This window comes from Canis lupus, chromosome 6, assembly GCF_048164855.1.
Source record: "Canis lupus baileyi chromosome 6, mCanLup2.hap1, whole genome shotgun sequence".
NCBI lineage: Eukaryota > Metazoa > Chordata > Mammalia > Carnivora > Canidae > Canis > Canis lupus.
This window is the reverse complement of record NC_132843.1, coordinates 62,019,305-62,038,379: the sequence shown is the minus strand read 5'-3', so window position 1 is coordinate 62,038,379 and position 19,075 is coordinate 62,019,305. Positions and strand designations below refer to the sequence as shown.

General features: G+C 33.6%; 1 protein-coding gene across 2 annotated transcripts in view; it reads right to left on the bottom strand.

Annotated features, from left to right (window-relative positions):
* The window catches only part of TPR (translocated promoter region, nuclear basket protein), a 66,073-nt gene that overhangs the window by 35,255 nt on the left and 11,743 nt on the right, over window positions 1-19,075 (bottom strand). For both annotated transcript variants that reach the window (XM_072830855.1, XM_072830856.1), the window contains exons 13-27: window positions 18,804-19,001; window positions 16,750-16,857; window positions 15,536-15,762; window positions 14,694-14,854; window positions 13,901-14,034; window positions 13,663-13,811; window positions 12,281-12,443; window positions 10,918-11,052; window positions 10,244-10,384; window positions 8,980-9,145; window positions 7,451-7,617; window positions 6,329-6,481; window positions 5,814-5,930; window positions 462-665; window positions 176-360 (exon numbers count right to left, since the gene is read on the bottom strand). In XM_072830855.1, coding sequence (XP_072686956.1) covers window positions 176-360; window positions 462-665; window positions 5,814-5,930; window positions 6,329-6,481; window positions 7,451-7,617; window positions 8,980-9,145; window positions 10,244-10,384; window positions 10,918-11,052; window positions 12,281-12,443; window positions 13,663-13,811; window positions 13,901-14,034; window positions 14,694-14,854; window positions 15,536-15,762; window positions 16,750-16,857; window positions 18,804-19,001 — 2,408 coding nt within the window. The remainder of the gene's footprint in view (window positions 1-175; window positions 361-461; window positions 666-5,813; window positions 5,931-6,328; window positions 6,482-7,450; window positions 7,618-8,979; window positions 9,146-10,243; window positions 10,385-10,917; window positions 11,053-12,280; window positions 12,444-13,662; window positions 13,812-13,900; window positions 14,035-14,693; window positions 14,855-15,535; window positions 15,763-16,749; window positions 16,858-18,803; window positions 19,002-19,075) is intronic.

The window sequence follows — 19,075 nt, the reverse complement described above, 5'->3', positions numbered from 1 at the left end:
TCTCAGATTCAGCCTAGTCATTTCTTTAACTTAGCACGTCTAAATGTCAAAAGTGACCTGTAAGGGATGAAAACTTTATAAATAAACAGCTTCCCTAATTTACCTATTTGTAGTTGCATTACACATTTGTTGGTACACCAAAGAAATGAAGCATAAACAACTTTATTGGATTTACCTGAGAATTTCTAAAATTTGTTCTTGAGATTTTCCTTCTTCACTGAGAGATACGTTCAAGGGACCTTGGACACCTTCCTTCACAGAAGCAACAACCTTGTCACTTAATTTTTCAATCTGATCATGAAGTAATCGGTTTTGTTTCTCTAGATCTTCACAGCGAGACATACACTTGGAAACTTCATCCTGTAAACAGAGTCATTATAATACCAGACTTTCCAATGTACATTTAAAACTCCCAAACCTTTAAATTCTCCAGAACATTCCATCATAGTGTACAATAATACCTTTAACATTCTTTCTCTTTCCTCCCAAGATGCTTTACACTCCAATAACTGTGATTCTGCTTTCTGGGTTGTTTCTTCCAAATGCTGACGGACTGATGCCATTTTGGAAACCTGTTCCTTGGCAGCTTGTAGAGCTTCAACATCAGCAGCATGTAGCATCAATTCTCTCTCATACTTATTCTGAGCTTCCACAGCTATTTTAGCCTGTAAGAAATTATTCCCCCATTGACACAAGATTAAAAACTCATTAGGTCAGTATTTTCTGAAAAGATGCATATTATATGACTTATAATAACAAAAGACAATCTAAATATACCAAAACATGAGAATAATTAGTAGTTATGCTGTATCTATTTAATGAAATATATGCTGCTTACAAGAGACTCATTTTAGACCTAAAGACACCTGCAGATTAAAGGAAGGGGATAGAGAAACATTTATCATGCAAATGGCAGTCAAAAGAAAGAATGAATAGCGATTCTTCTATCAAATAAAATAGAGTTTATTTTTTTTTTAAAGATTTTATTTATTTATTCAATGATAGTCACACAGAGAGAGAGAGAGAGGCAGAGACATAGGCAGAGGGAGAAGCAGGCTCCACGCAGGGAGCCCGACGTGGGATTCGATCCCGGGTCTCCAGGATCGCGCCCTGGGCCAAAGGCAGGCGCTAAACCGCTTCGCCACCCAGGGATCCCAAATAAAATAGAGTTTAAATCAAAGACTGTCATAAGAGATGAAGGGAAAAAAAAACAAAAAACAAAACAAAACAAAAAACAAACAAACAAACAAAAGAGATGAAGGGCATTATGCAATAATAAAAGGGACTATCCAACAAAAAAAATCTTTAACAATTGTAAATATTTATGGCCTCAACATGGGAGCACTCAAATATATAAAACAATTAATAACATAAAGGAACTCATTGATAATAATAGCAGAGCAGTAGGGAAACTTTAACACCCCACCTAAATCAATGGACAGATCACCTAAGCAGAAAATTAACAAGGAAACAATGGCTTTGAATGACACACTGGACCAGATGGACTTAACAGATATAGTCAGAACAAAAAGAAGACACATTCTTTTTGAGTGCACATGGGACATTCTCCAGAAGAGATCACATGCTAGGTCACAAGTCAGGCCTTGCTTGACAAGTACAAAAACACTGAGATCATACCATGAATATTTTCTGACCACAACACTATGAAACTTGAAGTCAACCACAAGAAGAAATGTGGAAAGATCACAGATACATGGAAGTTAAAGAACATCCTACTACAGAATGAATGGGTTAACCAGGAAATTAAAGAAATTTAAAAATACATGGAAACAAATGAAAATGAAAACATGACAGTCCAAAACCTTTGGAAAGCAGCAAAAGCAGCCCTAAGAGGGAAGTACATAGCAATATAGGCCTAACTCAAGAAGCAAAAAAAAAAACAAAAACAAACAAACAAACAAACACCTCAGATAAACAACCTAACCTTGCACCTAAAGAAACTAGAAAAAGAACAACAAATGAAGTAAAGAGCCAGCAGAAGAAGGGAGATAATAAAGATTAGAGCAGAAATCATATAGAAACAAAAAACGCAGTAGAACAGATCAATGAAACCAGGAACTGGTTTCTGGAAAAAAAAATCAATAAAATTAATAAACCTGTAGCTGGACTTATCAAAAAGAGATGAGACTCAAAAAAATAAAATCATTAATGAGAGAGGAAAGATCACAACCAATACTGCAGAAATACAAACAACTCTAAGAGAATATTATGAAAAATTATGTGCCAATAAATTGGGCAATAAGAAGAAATGGATAAATTCCTAGAAACATATGAATTACCAATACTGAAAATAGGAAGAAACAGAAAACTTGAACGGATTCATAACCACCAAAGAAATTGGATCAATAATCAAAAATCTCCCAACGAAGTCCAGGGCCAGATGAATTCCCAGGGGAATTCTACCAAACATTTAAAGCAGGAGGTAGTATCTATATCCTTCTCAAACTGTTCCCCCAAAAAAAGAAATGGAAGAAAAACATCCAAACTCATGCTGTGAGGCCAGTATTACCCTGATTCCAAAACCATACAAAGACCCCACTAAAAAGGAGAATTACAGGCCAAAACCACTGATGAACATGTATGCAAAAATTTTAAACAAAATACTAGCAAATTAATGAATCCAACAGTTCATTAAATAGATCATTCACCACCATTAAGTAGGATTTATTCCTGGGCTGCAGTGGTAGTTCAATATCTGATAATCAATCAACATGATACACCACGTTAATATAAGAAAGGATAAGAAAAAACCACACGAACCTCTTAATAGATGTAGAAAAGTGACGATGTACATCCATTCATAAAAACCCTCAGCAAAGCAGGGATAGAGGAAACAAACCTCAACACAATATGGTCATATACAAAAAGCCCAAAGCTAAAATCATTCTCAATGGGGAAAAACTGAGAGCTTTTCCTCTACGATCAGGAACAAGACAAGGATGTCTACTCTCACTAGTTATTTACATAGTACTGGAAGTCCTAGCTTCAGCAATCAGACAACAAAAAGAAAAGGCATCCAAAAAGGAAAGGAAGAAGTCAAACTCTCTTTGTAGGTGATGTGGATACTTTATACAGAAAATCCAAAAGACTCAATCAAAAAATTGCTAGAACTGATACACAAATTCGGTAAAGTCACAGGATACAAAATCAACGTATGGATACTTGTTGCATTTTTATAGACCAATAATGAAGCAACAGAAAGAGAAATCAAAGAATCAATCTCATTTACAATTGTACCAAAAACCTAAGACACCTAGGAATAAACCTAACCAAAGAGGTAAAAGATCTGCACTCTGAAAACTATACAATGCTGATGAAAGAAATTAAAGATGACACAAAGAAATGGGAAGACATTTCACACTCATGGATTGGAAGAACAAAGATTGTTAAATTGTCTATCCAAAGCAATCTACACATTAATGCAACCACTATCATATAAATACCATCATCAGTTTTCAGAGCTAGAACAACCAATCCCCAAATTTGTATGGAACCACAAAAGATCCTGAGTAGCCACAGCAATCTCAAAATAGAAAAGCAAAGCTGGAGGCATCACAATTCCTGATTTCAAGCTATACTACAAAGTTGTTTTTTGTCTTACAAAGCTCTATTACAAAGACAGTAGGATACTGGCACAAAAAGGGACATAGATAAATGGAATACAGTAGAGAACCCAGGAATGAACAACTATACGGTCAATTAATCTTTGACAAAGCAGGAAAGAATATCATATGGAAAAAAAATGTCTTCAACAAATGGTATTGCGAAAAGTGGACAGCAACATGCAGAATAATGAACTGGACCACCTTCTTATACCATCCATACACAAAAATAAACTCAAAATGGATTAAAGACCTAAATGTAAGACAGGAAACCATCAAAATCCTAGAGGAGAATACAGGCGGGAACCTTTTTTGAACTGGTGGTAGCAACTTCTTACTATATATGTCTCCTGAGGCAATGGAAACAAAAGCAAAAATAAACTTTTGGGACTTCATCAAAATAAAAAGCCTCTGCACAGCAAAAGAAACAATCAATAAAACTAAAGGGCAACCTATGCAATGGAAGAAGATATTTGCAAATGGTATATCTGATAAAGGTTATATATCCAAAATATTTAAGAATTTATAAAACTCAACACCCAAAAAACAAATGATCCAGGTAAAAATAGGCTTAAGATATACCAAATAGACATTTTTCCAAAGAAGACAAACAGATGGCTAACAGACACATGAAAAGATTCTCAACATCACTCATTATCAAGGAAATATAAATCAAAACTACAATGAAGATACCACCTCACACCTGTCAGAATGGCTAAATTAACAATAAAAGAAACAAGATGTGGAGAAAGAGGAATCCTATTACACTGTTGGTGGGAATGTAAGCTGGTGCAGCCACTCCGGAAAACAGTATGGAAGTTACTCAAAAGTTAAAAACAGAACTACTCTAAGATCTAGCAATTGCACTACTAGGTAGTTATCCAAGGATACAAAAATACTGACTCAAAGGGACACATGCACCCAAATGTTTGTAGCAATATTATCAATAATACCCAAATTATGGAAAGAGCCCAAATGTCCACGGACTGATGAATGGATAATGAAGGTGTTGGGGAGATATAAATATATGTTACACACACACACACACACACACACACACACACACACAGGCAGGAATATTATTCGGCCATAAAAAATAATGAAATCTTGCTATTTGCAATGATGTGGGGGGAACTAGAAAGTATCCTAAGTGAAACAAGTCAGTCAGAAAAAGACAAATACCATATGATTTCACTCATGTAGAATTTAAGAAACAAAACAAATGAACATGGAAGGAAAAAGGCAAACCAAGAAACAGATTCTTAACTATAGAGAACAAACTGAGGTTTACTGGAGAGTGAGGTGTGCAGGGATATGGGTTAAATAGCTAATGGGGATGAAGGAGGGCACTTATATGAGGAGCACTGGGTGTTGTATGTAAGTGATGAATCATTAAATTCTACTCCTGAAAATAATATTATATTGTATATTAACTGGAATTTAAACAAAACAGGAGAAAAACAATAACCCATACCCCCAAAACAAAAAAGAAATATTAAAGAACTGTTCAAAATGAAACTTATGAGGACTATGTAGCAATTTGGAGCAGGCTTTATGAAATAAAGGCTAAGTATAAATCAGATTAGTAAAAATACATGTGCACACACGACAGCAACACAAACCTAAAGTGAACAAGGGAAATGAGAATAATTTATAATATTGAATTACAGATACATTTTTTCACTTTAATTTCCAATGTTATTATGTTTGGCAATAAGGCAAGGATAAATCATTTTTGTCTTATTATCTTTGAAGTACTTTGCCCTATGTTCTATTTTTTTTTCTGTGTTCCATTTTTAAAGTAATCTTCGTGCATATACATACCACGTACATGTAAGCAATACTGAATTGTCATGGAATGAATGGTTATTCATAGACCACTAAGGTTAAAATGAGAAGTTAGTAAACTCCTTACATATATTTCTTTCCCATTCTATTTCAGTTTAATTCTCATTTGAATTTTTATTTTTTCCCTATTTGTGAAGATTGATTTGTTAATGATTATTGCACTAGTTACTTCAAGCATTCACATATACTTTTCAGCTGATCTTAGTCCAAGTCCACAACAGTGTAAATAACATTGCATTTCTGTAAGGTTCACTAATCTCTGGTAGGTATTAATATACTCCAAGAACTGTTCCCTAGGATCAAATTTCATTTCTCAGTATTGGCTACAAGATCAACACTTACTTGTTCCTGACAGTCACGTCTGGCTTGCTGTTCATTACTCAAAGCTGTGCTTGCTCTCTGAAGAGCTTCTTGTACTTCATTCTGAACACTATTAAGTGTTTTCTTTAACTCAGACAACTAAATCAAAAAAAATAACATTAAAACCAGAGTTAACTGCAAACTTACTTTATGGTAAAGACAGATTTTATAAAGCCAACTAGTCCAGAGGGATTTCTTATACATTTAAAAGATAACTTGATGTCATTATCTGCATAAATTTTGCAGGTCTATATTCACTAAAATACCAGTCAATGCGCAGGCAAAGTCTTCCAAAAAGCAGCACTGGTACCTACCCATAAAGTGGTCTAAAATAACTCAAAAGAAAACATGTACAGGCCTAAAGAACAGACTAACACATAAAACTACTGTTAAATATGTGTTCGTCAGTATCTCATGAGATGTACTGGGTGGTAACTGATGTGCTATTGAAATCCTTACACACATAAACGACTGACATGGTTAATAATCTAATTTACCTGATGTTCCATACTCTCTATGGCTTTTCTCTTGTCATCCTGAAGTTCCTGTTTTTCTTTCTCCACTTCCATTAGCTTCTTTTCCAACTGTGTCTGAAACTCAGCAGACTCTTTTAAACGAACTTCAATATTCTTACGTACTTCTTCTGTCACCTTTACCATCATCCAAATAACATGATAAAAAAATTATACACACTTAAAACTATAGTTTCCCTATATCTACACTAAATTTGAAAAGTACTAAAATTAATATTTGCCTTGTATTAAAAAAAAATCCATCAATGCTGATCACAGAGTTTTAAAACAACATTTAAAACCTCATACTACCTCTTAACGTGGCTACTGGCCATTTTTCTTTTTTGAAGTGAAATTTCCAGTTCCTCATTTCTCTTGTCACCAAATCTGTCCATTCTACCATCAAAAGATCTTTGCCCCACATATCTTGATTTCTATGACGCCAACCACAAAAGCTTTTAAAACTATGGCTAGTCCTAGACTATTGCTATAGACACTAAAACAAACTATATCCTCCAATCAACTACATTAATCTAATTGAGACAAATTCTGATGATGACATGTTGGAAAAAATCAAAAGCTCTAAATCTTATAGAATATAATTTAATATGACATTCAAAACCTTTCACATTTGGTTCTTGGTACATTTATAATTCTATTCCTCGTTATTTCACTTTACAAAGTCAATATACTAGCCAAACTGTTATTACCTGAAGTCTTTCTATTTGGCTGAGGGTCCCTAGTATATGGAAGAGCCTTCTACCTTTGACTACCCAAATAATACTTTCTTTCAAGGCGGTGAACAAATACCATCTTTCTTGTAAAGTCACGCAGGAAACAACCAACCTCACTTCCTTCCATTCACACTAATATTTGATATGTACCTTTCTTATAGCAATTATACCCTCCTTTGTTTTACAAATTTTGTGGGTTTTGTTTTATCTGGCTTATCAGACTTAATAACTTTTAAGGTGCAAGAGGCAAATACAATGATATCCTCCAAACTCACATTTACTACAGTGCTTACAACAAGCTAATTAAAAAAACAAAAGAAAACAAAAACAAAAACATTAATTGCATTCAAATGGAATTTAAAATTGTATATACCTGTTTTTCTTTGTTAAGAGATTCTTCTAAGCTAGTAACCATTGCTCGATACTGTTCCACATTACTAGTACTTGTTTTGAGTCTCTCCTTCAAATCATTCACCTGCTCTTCTGCCTGCCGTAGCTGACTCAGAAGATCATCCACATCCTCTTTGTTGCTAGGCTGACCTAAAAGATTTAAGAGCTTTCTTAAAATTAACATTTTAAATGACCTTAGAGATAACTAAGAGTTCATGAAATTAGGATTAAGACTCAAATGGAGAAATACTTTTCTAAAAAGTATATTTCAACCCATGCTAAGTACCAAAATACAAACAGGTACTTTGCCAGGATATTGTTATTTCTTATTAAAAAAAATCGAATATTTGAAATGTGCTATTACAAATATTACAAAGATATTTAAAAGAGAAGAACACTAAATATTTGTAATAAATTGAAGGAGCTACTTGAAAATACTACCAGGTTCTTATTTAAACATTTTTTATAAACACTAAATCTTTTATCATTCAATTTTCATTCTAAAATCCATGGGAAATGAAGAAACTGAAGATTGAAAATGATGTTTTCTTATCATATATCAATAAGAAAGGACTGTGGACTACTGGAAAATTACATATCCACTATACATTTATATGTCATATATATAACACACATATATGTACACATACATATTATGTTAAGATTATATTATTATTTTTTAAAGATTTTATCTATTCATGAGAGACAGAGAAAGAGGCAGAGACACAGGCAGAGGGAGAAGCAGGCTCCATGCAGGGAGCCTGATGTGGGACTCGATCCCAGGACTCCAATTTCATGCCCTGGGCCGAAGGCAAGCGCTTAACTGCTGAGTCACCCAGGGATCCCCTATATTATGTTTTTTTAAGATTATCTGGACTGAAGGCTTTGCATTTGAAATGGTGTATTCATAAAGAGAAGCAAAATCTAATGAAACAAGTCTTTTACCTAAGGCTATAAACAATGATTATAAATACTCCTCTAAAAGAGACCAAACAAATCAATTATTTCTGTAAGAGGGCCTTATTACAGTTTTAACAAGTTAGAGTTGAAAATTCAAGCATTACCCTCCCTCAAAGGATACATTTTTAAAGTATCAATAAATAATTTCAATCACTGGAAAACTATAGAGCATATCTTGGTCAGGTGCCATGCAGAACTATTCCGAATCTTCTAAGTCTGTAAATTTATTAATTTAAGCCTAAAACTAAGCTTTACTATATGAAAAGGGTTTTTTTTCTCTTTTGCCATTATCCAGAAAGAATAAGCAATTATTTACAAGATATGTTATAAGCCTAAAAAAGTATTTTACTGGGGCACTTCGGTGGTTCACTTGGTTAAGCGTCTGCCTTTGGCTCAGGTCAGGATCCCAGGGTCTTGGGATCAAGCCTTGAGTCCCGCTCCCTGCTCAGCAGGAGGCTGGCTACTTTCTCTCCCTCTGCTTGTGCTCTCTCTCAAATAAATACTCTTTAAAAAAGAAGCAAAAAGTACTTTACTATCAGTCTACTTATTTACCTTTACCAGTTCTCTGTGAGGACTGAGAAGCAAGCTGGACTTCCATATTACTGAGGTGCTGTTTCAATGTAGCAATTTCCTTTTGAGCATTTTTTAATAGTTCTTTTGTGTTAAGATGAAGATTTGTCTCAGTATCCAGCTGTCTCTTTGTATCCAAAAGTTGAACCTAAAAAGAAAGATACATTAATCCTGCAAACACTATAGTTTCATAAATAACTAGAAATTCACACTATCTTTTTGTAATACTTTAAATTCTGGCCCAGATAAAGTAGCAAAAACCAGATCTGAAATAACTGAAAAAAATAACTGTGCTACCTGAGACAGGAAACAAAGCAGCAAGCCCTATTAGTTCCCTAGCTTCCTGACTTAGGAGGGTCTAGGCTTTGAAAAAGGGATATAAGACAGAGGCCAGCTGACTCCTTGAACTGAGAACATGTGACTGAGAGTACAGGAAGAATAAATTAACTTGAATTCCTAGGACAGAGAGCTGCACTGATAGAGTACCCTGGAGATTTGCAAAGGATCCCTGCTGAACATTTAGCAAAATAGTCATCAGTGCATACATGTGGAATTACCCCAGACAAGGCAAAAAATCCTCCAAAGAGACTGAAGAGTGTCTGGTGCTCATAGACAGGAATAATGCCTGTTATAGCAGACAGACTGAAAACACTCAATTCATTGGACACTGGGACTACTATTAAGGACGGCCTCATCTTAGTAGTGAGAGATAATTAGTTACAGACTGAGAATTGCTTTGGGCCTGCCTACCAAATCATAAAAAGGAACACTCAAGAGAATCAACTATTTTCAATTATTGCATCCCAGAACAAAACCCAAGATTTATATGAATATAAAAATATCTAGCACCTAAGAGGGATAAAACAATGTATGGCACCCAATCAAAAATTGCTAGGCACGGGGAACCCTGGGTGGCTCAGAGGTTTAGTGCCGGCCTTCGGCCCAGGACATGATCCTGGGGTCCTGGGGTCCTGGGATCGAGTCCCACGTCGGGCTCCCTGCATGGAGCCTGCTTCTCCCTCTGCCTGTGTCTCCGCCTCTCTCTCCCTCTGTGTCTCTCATAAATAAATAAATAAAATCTTAAAAAAAAAAAATTACCAGGCATACAAAGAGGCAAGAGAAACTTAACAGCTTGAAAGAAGTCTCTTCAAACCATGCACCAGCAGGAGATGGCAGTGTACCTATATACCAGCTTCATTTCTGGAAATAAATGATTTACAGAAATTCATAATACTAATAGACTCACATCTAGATTTCTAGTAAGTGTATGCCTTTGTTCCACCTCATTCTCCAGTTTCTTCTTTAGATGTGATATCTCATGTTCCAATTTTTCTATCTGGCTACTAAGTCTTTGTTTGGTTTCTGTTTCAGATCGCTCTAATATTCCCTGTAGTAAAAAAAGATTTTTGGTTATGCTTAAGAAAAAAGTGAAAAAAAAAAAAGCAACACAAAGAAAATTAAAGGCTACAGAAAATTACAGGATTACAATCCACTTCAACATGAGTTAAAGTCTATAACCAAGAACGTCTTTAAGCATTTTTCATATTAAAGTATCTGTTTAATAAAGCAAAAATACAAACATATGACAATAGTCATTCAGATTTCCTAAAGTTTTAAAAGAAAAATTAAAAACCAAAAATTTAATCTTAAAAACAAACTACACAGGACTCTGTAAATATATATGAGGATGAAAACTGCCAACTGCACAGTTTCAATCAGTTCTGTTTCAAGGTTTTATTTAGAATATTGACATGTCCTAATAAACCTCAAAATGCAATTATCATCATAATGTGATAAAAGTGACAGAAAAATTTTCTAAGAGCCCATGAGGATACATTACTACTTTACTTTTACATTTACTTTAAACTACTTAAATTTAACTTTGAAAATTTTTTTCTATAAGTGTTTTTATCTGGTTACCTGAATTGTTTGAAGATTAGTCAGCAGCAAGTTTTGTCCTCTTTGTTCAGCTAATAAAGACTCTCTTTGCTGAGAAAGACGGACTTCTGACAATTTAAGCATTTCCTTTTCCTTTTTCAAGTTTTCTGCTCTTACCTTGAGGCAAATACAAGTAAAAGAAAGAGATGCTGGAAAATAATGTGTTAAATGCAGTAATACCATTATATATAATTAAAATGATCCTTCATTACTATGTATTTCTTAATGCTAATTAGAGATAACATCTCTTCATTATAGAAGAATTTATAATTCTTTAAGTTTCATGTGTTGAAATATGAAGGAAAAATTATTGGGAGTATCATATCAAATGAAAAGATCCTGCAATTACCACAAATATTTATGATATCTTTACTCTTAACAAATCAGATTAAAAAAAATATATCTACAACAGAGTAAAAGCAACAAAATTGCAAAATTTGCTATCATCATGCCTTCAATACTACTAAATTATACAAGTTTTATAATCCCAGCTTGGCTTCTAAGTATCTGAGAATGCTGACTGACTTATTTCAACTTTTTTTTTCCTCATAAAGAGGACCCTCCGAGTCTCAAAAGATTTGGGAGCTTGCTCTGAAAATATCCTCAAAGTATTCACATTTACACAATAAATCATAAATAAGCAATCATAAAACTTACTCCACCAGTTTGAAAAAGTGATACCTCCATCCCCACAAATGAGTGGGAGTGCATAAAAATCAAAGAATGCAGCCAAAAGAATTAGAAAACCTAGGTTTAAAAGTCTCAACCAACCCATCTCTCACAACTATCCTAAACAGGAAATCACTTAACTTTTGAGTGTTTCTCAAAAGATAAAATGGGGAACAGCTGCACCTTGCTCACAAATATGATCAAAAAGTTGTGTGGTAACTTTATAAAAAGTAGAAATATAAAAATTCATCATTAAGAATCCAGAGTTCAATTGAAAGTACTGTCCATTTCTAACAGGCATTTGTATACATATTGAAATTCAGCAATGTAACTTAATGCTAATAAAATTTTCATATTATCTTTTATCAGGAATGAGCAAGAATGAATACAATATTCTTTTCCTTGTTATAACTGGAGAAATAGTGACTTATAAATTTAATATGAAATGGAAGACTTGTCAGGAAATCTTAATCCAAAAAAACCAAACTTTTCCTCGTTTAGTTTTGATAGAAACAACCACTGGATTGATGCACAATTGGATATTTGGAAACCACGTAATGATACTTGAAATCTACATATCTGTCAAACATCTGTATCATACAGTTAAACTAATAACTAAAAAGCAAATGTCAAATGCAATTTATAATGCAAGTCAGATGAAGGAAATTGGTCTCACTTCTGCAACAGCTAGCTTTTCATTTGCTCCTCTCAAATCTTGTGTCATTGTATTGATGATCTGTTCCTGCTTTTGAGTTGTTGCGGTGAGTTTCTGATTTCTCTCATGTAGAGATGTGATTTCTCGACGATATCCTTCAACGTTATCTTGTAGCATTTCATAACTTAATACAAGATAAAAGTAATTCTATAAGCAACTGAAATACTATATTCTAGCTTAGTCCCCCCTTTCTGTTATTTAAAAAGATTTTATTTATTTACTTTCAAGCGAGAGAGTGCACGGACAAGCAGGGGGAGAGAGAGGAGGAGAAGCAGATTCCCTCACTGAGCAGAGAGCCCGATGGAGCCCAGGACCCCAGGATCATACCTGAGCTGGAGATACTTAACAACTGAGCCACCCAGGTGCCCCCTAGCTTAGTTTCTTAAAGAGCTTCATAATAGCTTAATTTCACATGAGTAACAATATGAAAAAAGTAGTTTGTATAATAATGTAAAACCCTCAACTCCAAATTTAATAGTGAAATTTAAATTTTATAAATAAGCTTTAAATCTAATTTCATGCTGAATTAACTTTTAAAGCTAATTCCTTTATAAGAAGTTTAATCACATTCAAAATAATACCAATAATGTTGATATATCAAACATTCACCATGACACAGTATGCAATTTAAGATATTTATGCATGGTTAGAGAGGGAGTTTTCCAGATCCTTTTGGCCTCTATAATTCTTCCTAATTTCTATGTGCTTGAAAACTTACAAAATGGCTGGCTACAACTATTAGCATAGGAGAAAAAAAAAGTGCTTTTACGTAGAGTATCACATTGTTGGACTATATGGAGGAAACTACCCACCATATCCTTAAAAAACAGCTTTTTATCATGTAGTATACATAGAAATAAATTTTGTTGTAACTTGCTAAACTAATGAGTATTCAATGGATTAACTGGTAACTATAAAATGGGATGTACTGTAATCCCTTTATAAATGACCAAAAAAGTAAATTTTCCTAAAATTATCTAGCACTTGCTTCTTTTTTAGGGAAAGCTGAATGAAATTTACTCACATGCCTCATTCTCTGATGCATTTATAAATAATTAAGTCCTTCAGAAGCAGTAGATCCTTGAATCTTAAGAAGGAAAACTAACAACATTCCTCACATCAACTTCAACTTATCAAATAACTACCTGGACTCCTGAGGAATGCCTAAGAAAATCATAAAGCAATACTGAAAAATTAAACCTCCACAGCTTCTCATCCTGGAATAAATATGGTCCACAAATAAGTAACAATCCTGCAAATTAGTCCTTGAATTTGACTTATTTAAATATTGAAGTTTAGAATATTTATTTAGACTATTACTTTTTGAACAACAGAAAATTTACCGTTTAGAAGCAAAATCTAGTTGTGTAGAAATTTTGGTGTTTTGTGATCGCAAATCTGTAATTTGATCCTGAAGTTTCTCGAGCTGTTCATTTTGTATTTTTTCATTATCTGCCTTTTCTTTTTTGTAATTCTCAAAAATCTCCTGCAACTAAATATTGGAGAAATTATTGAAACATGACAACCTGTGTTCTCCAAGAACCTAATCCAAGATATAGGTGTAATGGTGTGGGGTCTTACCTGTTTAAGGGCAGCCTTGGCTTCTATGGCCTCTGCTGACTCAATTACAGGTACTGGAGCAGGAGTGGAAGCAGTCTGAGATGTACTTGAACGTTTCGGAGTTGATGCAAGAGAAATATCCTCTAAGCTTGAAGCTTCAGAAACGTAAAAAGAATGATATAACATTTATCACTACCAAAATAAGTAAGTTAGACTTATTCAAATGAAATGGTAAGATTATAGAGATTATAAAAGAATTATAAAAGAAGGAATCTACTAACCACCTTATTAAAACTATTTTGGAAAAAAAAAAAAACTTTTGGTTTTTGGCTAGAGACAACATTTGCAGATGAAATGTTAAAACAAAACGTAATTAAAAGGTCATGGACATGTAATGTACGGCATGGGAATATGGTTAGTGACATGTGGTAACTGCACAGTGACAAAGTGTAACCAGACTTTTTGGAGAGTTATTTCCTGTTGTATGGAAATGTCAAATCGCTTTGAGGTATACCTGAAACTAAAAGCATATTGTATGTCAATTATACCTAAAAATATATAAACATAGTAACTTATGGACTCTAAGATGCATATTTTTCAGCAATGGTCAGCATTTCTTTTTTCTTAGATCTAAAATAACTGTATGTTTTAGGATTGGTGATGTAATAATCAATCATATATGGTAGTTAAATTTGAACTTACCATTCAGTAGAGTGGACAGTACTTATGTTGTAAGATCTATTCTATAATATACATTTTAAAAAAATTTCCCAAAACAACTTAGAATTTTTTAGGATAACATATAAAAACTTACGTTGTAAAGGAATGGCAACTCCTCTTTGTGACAACAAAATACGGTACATATCACGCTGACGAACTATAGAATCAACAAGCTGCATTTGATGTTGTCGTGACTCACGGAGTTGTTCTAATTCAGTGAGGGCATTCTCAAGTTTTAGCTGAAGCTCAGCAATTCTGTAGAAAAGGAAATTAGTCTATTTCACATAACGGAGAATGAGAGGCAGTTATAATTTCTACTATAAACTAATAAACATTCTACCATTTGTCACATCATTAGGATAATATTTTTGTCTCTTTTATCCTTTCTATCATCTGCTAAGTATTTTAAGATCTACTTTTGAAACTTCCACCAAACAGAACTCAGGTACTCACCAAAGTTATCTGAAAAATCTGTTTGCAAAAATCAAACTGATTCCACTCAGTCCAAACACCCCAGTCTTCTTACTTTCATAATTATTGCTCTTTCCTTAGCACCACTTTTTTGGGAAAAATTCATTACTCTGCTTGAGTAATTCCTACATTATCTTCTCCACAAAGCCTCGTCTGTTCCCTAAAACCCAGGCTAGATCTAGGCTCCCACAATAGGCTTATATTTGTTATAGCACTAATCACACTGAACTAAAATGATCTACTTATTTTTTTTTTTTTTTTTTCATGATACTTATCTATTTTATTCTTAGGATCAATCTCACCCACAAATTGAGATACCGGAGAATAAAATGTTTTTTTTGTATTGTTGCTCAGTTTTTTTTTTTCTCCTAAGTCACCATATTCCTAGTATACAGCCCGATTAAAGACATATAAGAAATTTTCAATAAATATTTGCTAAACAAACCAAGATAGTCAACTGCTTACTTGGATGAAGTTGTTTCTTGTTCCTCTCTTTCTCTGGTTTCCCCAAGTTCCCTAAGGGCCACTAAGAGACGTTGATTTTGCTGCTGAAGCTCTTCAATGTTTCTATAAGATACTAGATGCTGTGATATTACTTCCGATGAACTACTTATATCAGCAGAGCTTACTTCCTCATCACGAATTACATGATTGCCCCTTGCTTCTTCAAGTTCCATCAAAAGCACTCTAATCTAAAAACAAAGTTTTAATGTTACCAAATAGTATTGATGTTGATTCTGGAAATGTTTAGAATAAAAATTTTCAAGTGAAAATATTACTTTATGAACAACATCAGTTAGCATTATTTTTAAAAAATTATTTTTGTTTTAGATATTAAAACCTAAAAAATTTTAGTGGGAAAAATTATTTTTCATTTCTATAAAAGTGTGTAATAAGGGCTGTTATTTAAAAAAAAAAAAAAACACCAATTCTCTATTCTATAGCTCTACTTTTGTAAAATACTGACTAAATAAAACACAAAGAAATATATACCTGTACATGTTTTTGCTTATATTTGTGTGCTTATGTATGTATTATTTGGTGGGGCAGAAGACCAGTATGAAAAACAGATTTATTTCCATTCATATGAAGTTTTTATGTGTGTGTAGTATGCTGTATAAACCCACACACAAAAATGAGATTAAAATATATGTATAAAATAGATCTACATTTCCTGACTTGTTCACTTGGGAAAAAAAAGTGGCTGAGTAATGTATATATGACTTTATTCTAGTAAAAACAATGGATACTTACATATGTTCATGAATGCTCACGGGTTTGTGTATATATATACGTGTGTATACACATATACGTACCTACACATATATATGTATATATGTATACATGTGTATATATAAAGACCTGAAAGAATATACACCAGTCTGTTAATGCTGGTTCTACTCTGGGACTTGGGCAGGGATAGAAGACTTTTATTTATCCTTGAATTATTTCATTTACCTAAAATTTGAATATTTATCAAACACACACACACATACAAAAAAAGAAGGGCTATTAAAAAAACAAAAAACAACGACCAGGCTATAATTCACTAGAGTCTTATTCCTAACGAGAATTTCGTATGCAGTAATTCTTACATACATACCTGTAAACAGACTTAAACATTATTGGGTAGTCTGGGAAAAAAAAAAAAAATAGGAAAAGAAACAAAAAATTCTAACCTGTTGTGAAAGATCTTTTATTTGTATTTCCATTCTTTGATTGTCTCTTTCAAGCACAGATGAATGTTTGTTAGCTTTATCAGTGTCTTCCTGTAATCGCTGAATCTCCTTTAAAATGTAAATTAAAGTGAAAATTCTACATTTCCTTCTAAGATCTATACAAATGAAGCAGTTATATAAATAATAAAAAATATACAGTGCTTGTATAACATAGTCAACTGATAAATTAGAAGTCTATTTATAATACAGTAGTTACTGAAGAGTAATTCTCTACAAATATGAACACACATATACCTTAGTATCTTAAGTACTGCTTTATCATTATCACGACATGCAAACAATGGAGAATTTGCTATCCCTCCATATTAACTGTAAATTATGATCTTACAGCCATACCAAATTAATAGTGTATATCAAACGATGTCACAGAAATATTCTCTAAAGCTGTGTTACTAAAACGAAAATAAAGGACTATAGTATAATGCCAATTATATTACACTACTTACATGAAAGCAAACGTCAAAGTAAAAAATGTTGGGTAAAATGTGTAAGGCTTGATTTTATAAAAAAAGACTTCGGGAATTAATTCTAAAGCAGGAGCAGGGATCCCTGGGTGGCGCAGTGGTTTGGCGCCTGCCTTTGGCCTAGGGCGCGATCCTGGAGACCCGGGATCGATTCCCACATCGGGCTCCCAGTGCATGGAGCCTGCTTCTCTCTCTGCCTGTGTCTCTGCCTCTCTTTCTCTCTCTGTGACTATCATAAATAAATAAAAATTTAAAAAAATAAAAAAATAAAGCAGGAGCAGCCAATGTCACAAGACTGTTAAAAAGATAAAGCTTATGCAGTGCTTTGGTAAGTTCTGCATCCCAGCATCTCTAAGTATTTAAGGGCACAATTTTAAGAATTGTGTTTTGCCTGGAACACTCCCTCTCAACTGTGAGAAACTGGAGAAGATCTAATTATACCCAAGGGACCTCTTTTCAAACCACAGGGTTGAGGGGGAGGGGTGGATTTTTAAAGGGAACATTTTATCAAGGCAAGACTGCTAGATAACATATGACCTGGGAGAAAAAGACCAGTAGATTTAATATACCTGGATTTAAACTGATATCTAAGCTGTAATAGCAACAGTAATAAAATTTTAATCAGTTTGAATTAGGGATGCAATTTATTTATACTATTTTTTCCCAGGAAAAAAATTTTTATCAGTTTCAAACAGCAGATACAAAAGGTTACTGAATTTTCTCAATAAAACTTGTTTAATATATCTTGACTTTTTTCAGCAGTATTAATAGTTGTATCCTAAAAGCAAAATTATATGAATATATTCTTTTAAGTTATTATCTAGTAAAAAGGTATCTTAAAAGATATTTATGAATTTTCTTGCAAAAGAGTAACAAAATAATGTATACAAAAGCTTTCAAAGTTGTAAAATATTATAAAAAAAGGAGTTCTTCTCTATGGTTAAACATTACCATTTCTAGACAGATTATCAGAACTGTCTGATAAAGAGTGACTATGACAAATTTGCAACAGTTCTGCTACAAAGAGATTGTTATTTTAATTTGAACAGTAGCCCAAGGAGAGTTGGCTATTCATCATCCCTATAGAATGCTATAGAAAACATCTCTAATGTCTTAAAAAATGGAAAAAGCTCCCATATTTTTAGCTAAATAAGAGCATTTCATGACTACAGGTGTTTAATAATGCTGAATTACCCTATCACCAAAAAGAATTAGCCTTTTCTAACTCAAATACTTTATTTTTTTGAGAGAGTGAGGGACTGCACACACATACACATGCAGACAGGGAGAGGGAAAGGAGGAAATGGGGGAGAAAATCTCAAGCAGGCTCCGTGCCAGCATGGCACCCAATGTGGGGCTCGATCTCATGACTCTGAGATCATCACCTGAGACAAAATCAAGAGTTGGATGGTTAAACAACTGAGCCACCCAGGTGTCCCATCAAATACTTTAATTCTAATTAAGAATTACCTACTAAATCATCTCTTATATGTATTTTCCCCACAGCTAAAATTTAAGAGAGGAACCAACCTTCATCGCTTGTTCCAGCTTAACAGATAAACTTGCCACAGCCTTCTGTGCACGCTCATACTCCTCACGCTGACGTTTCAAAATTGGTGCTTTGGCTTCAACTTCTTTCACTATTTCATCTAGATACTTGTTAATTCTTTTATTCTCTAGTTTCTCCAAAAGCAACTGATCCTGAGTTTCCACATAAGCATTATACAGCTGAAAGGAAAGGAGAGGTCATTTCAAATCTAAGCATAATAACAGAAGCATATCATTGATTAGCTTTGTAACAA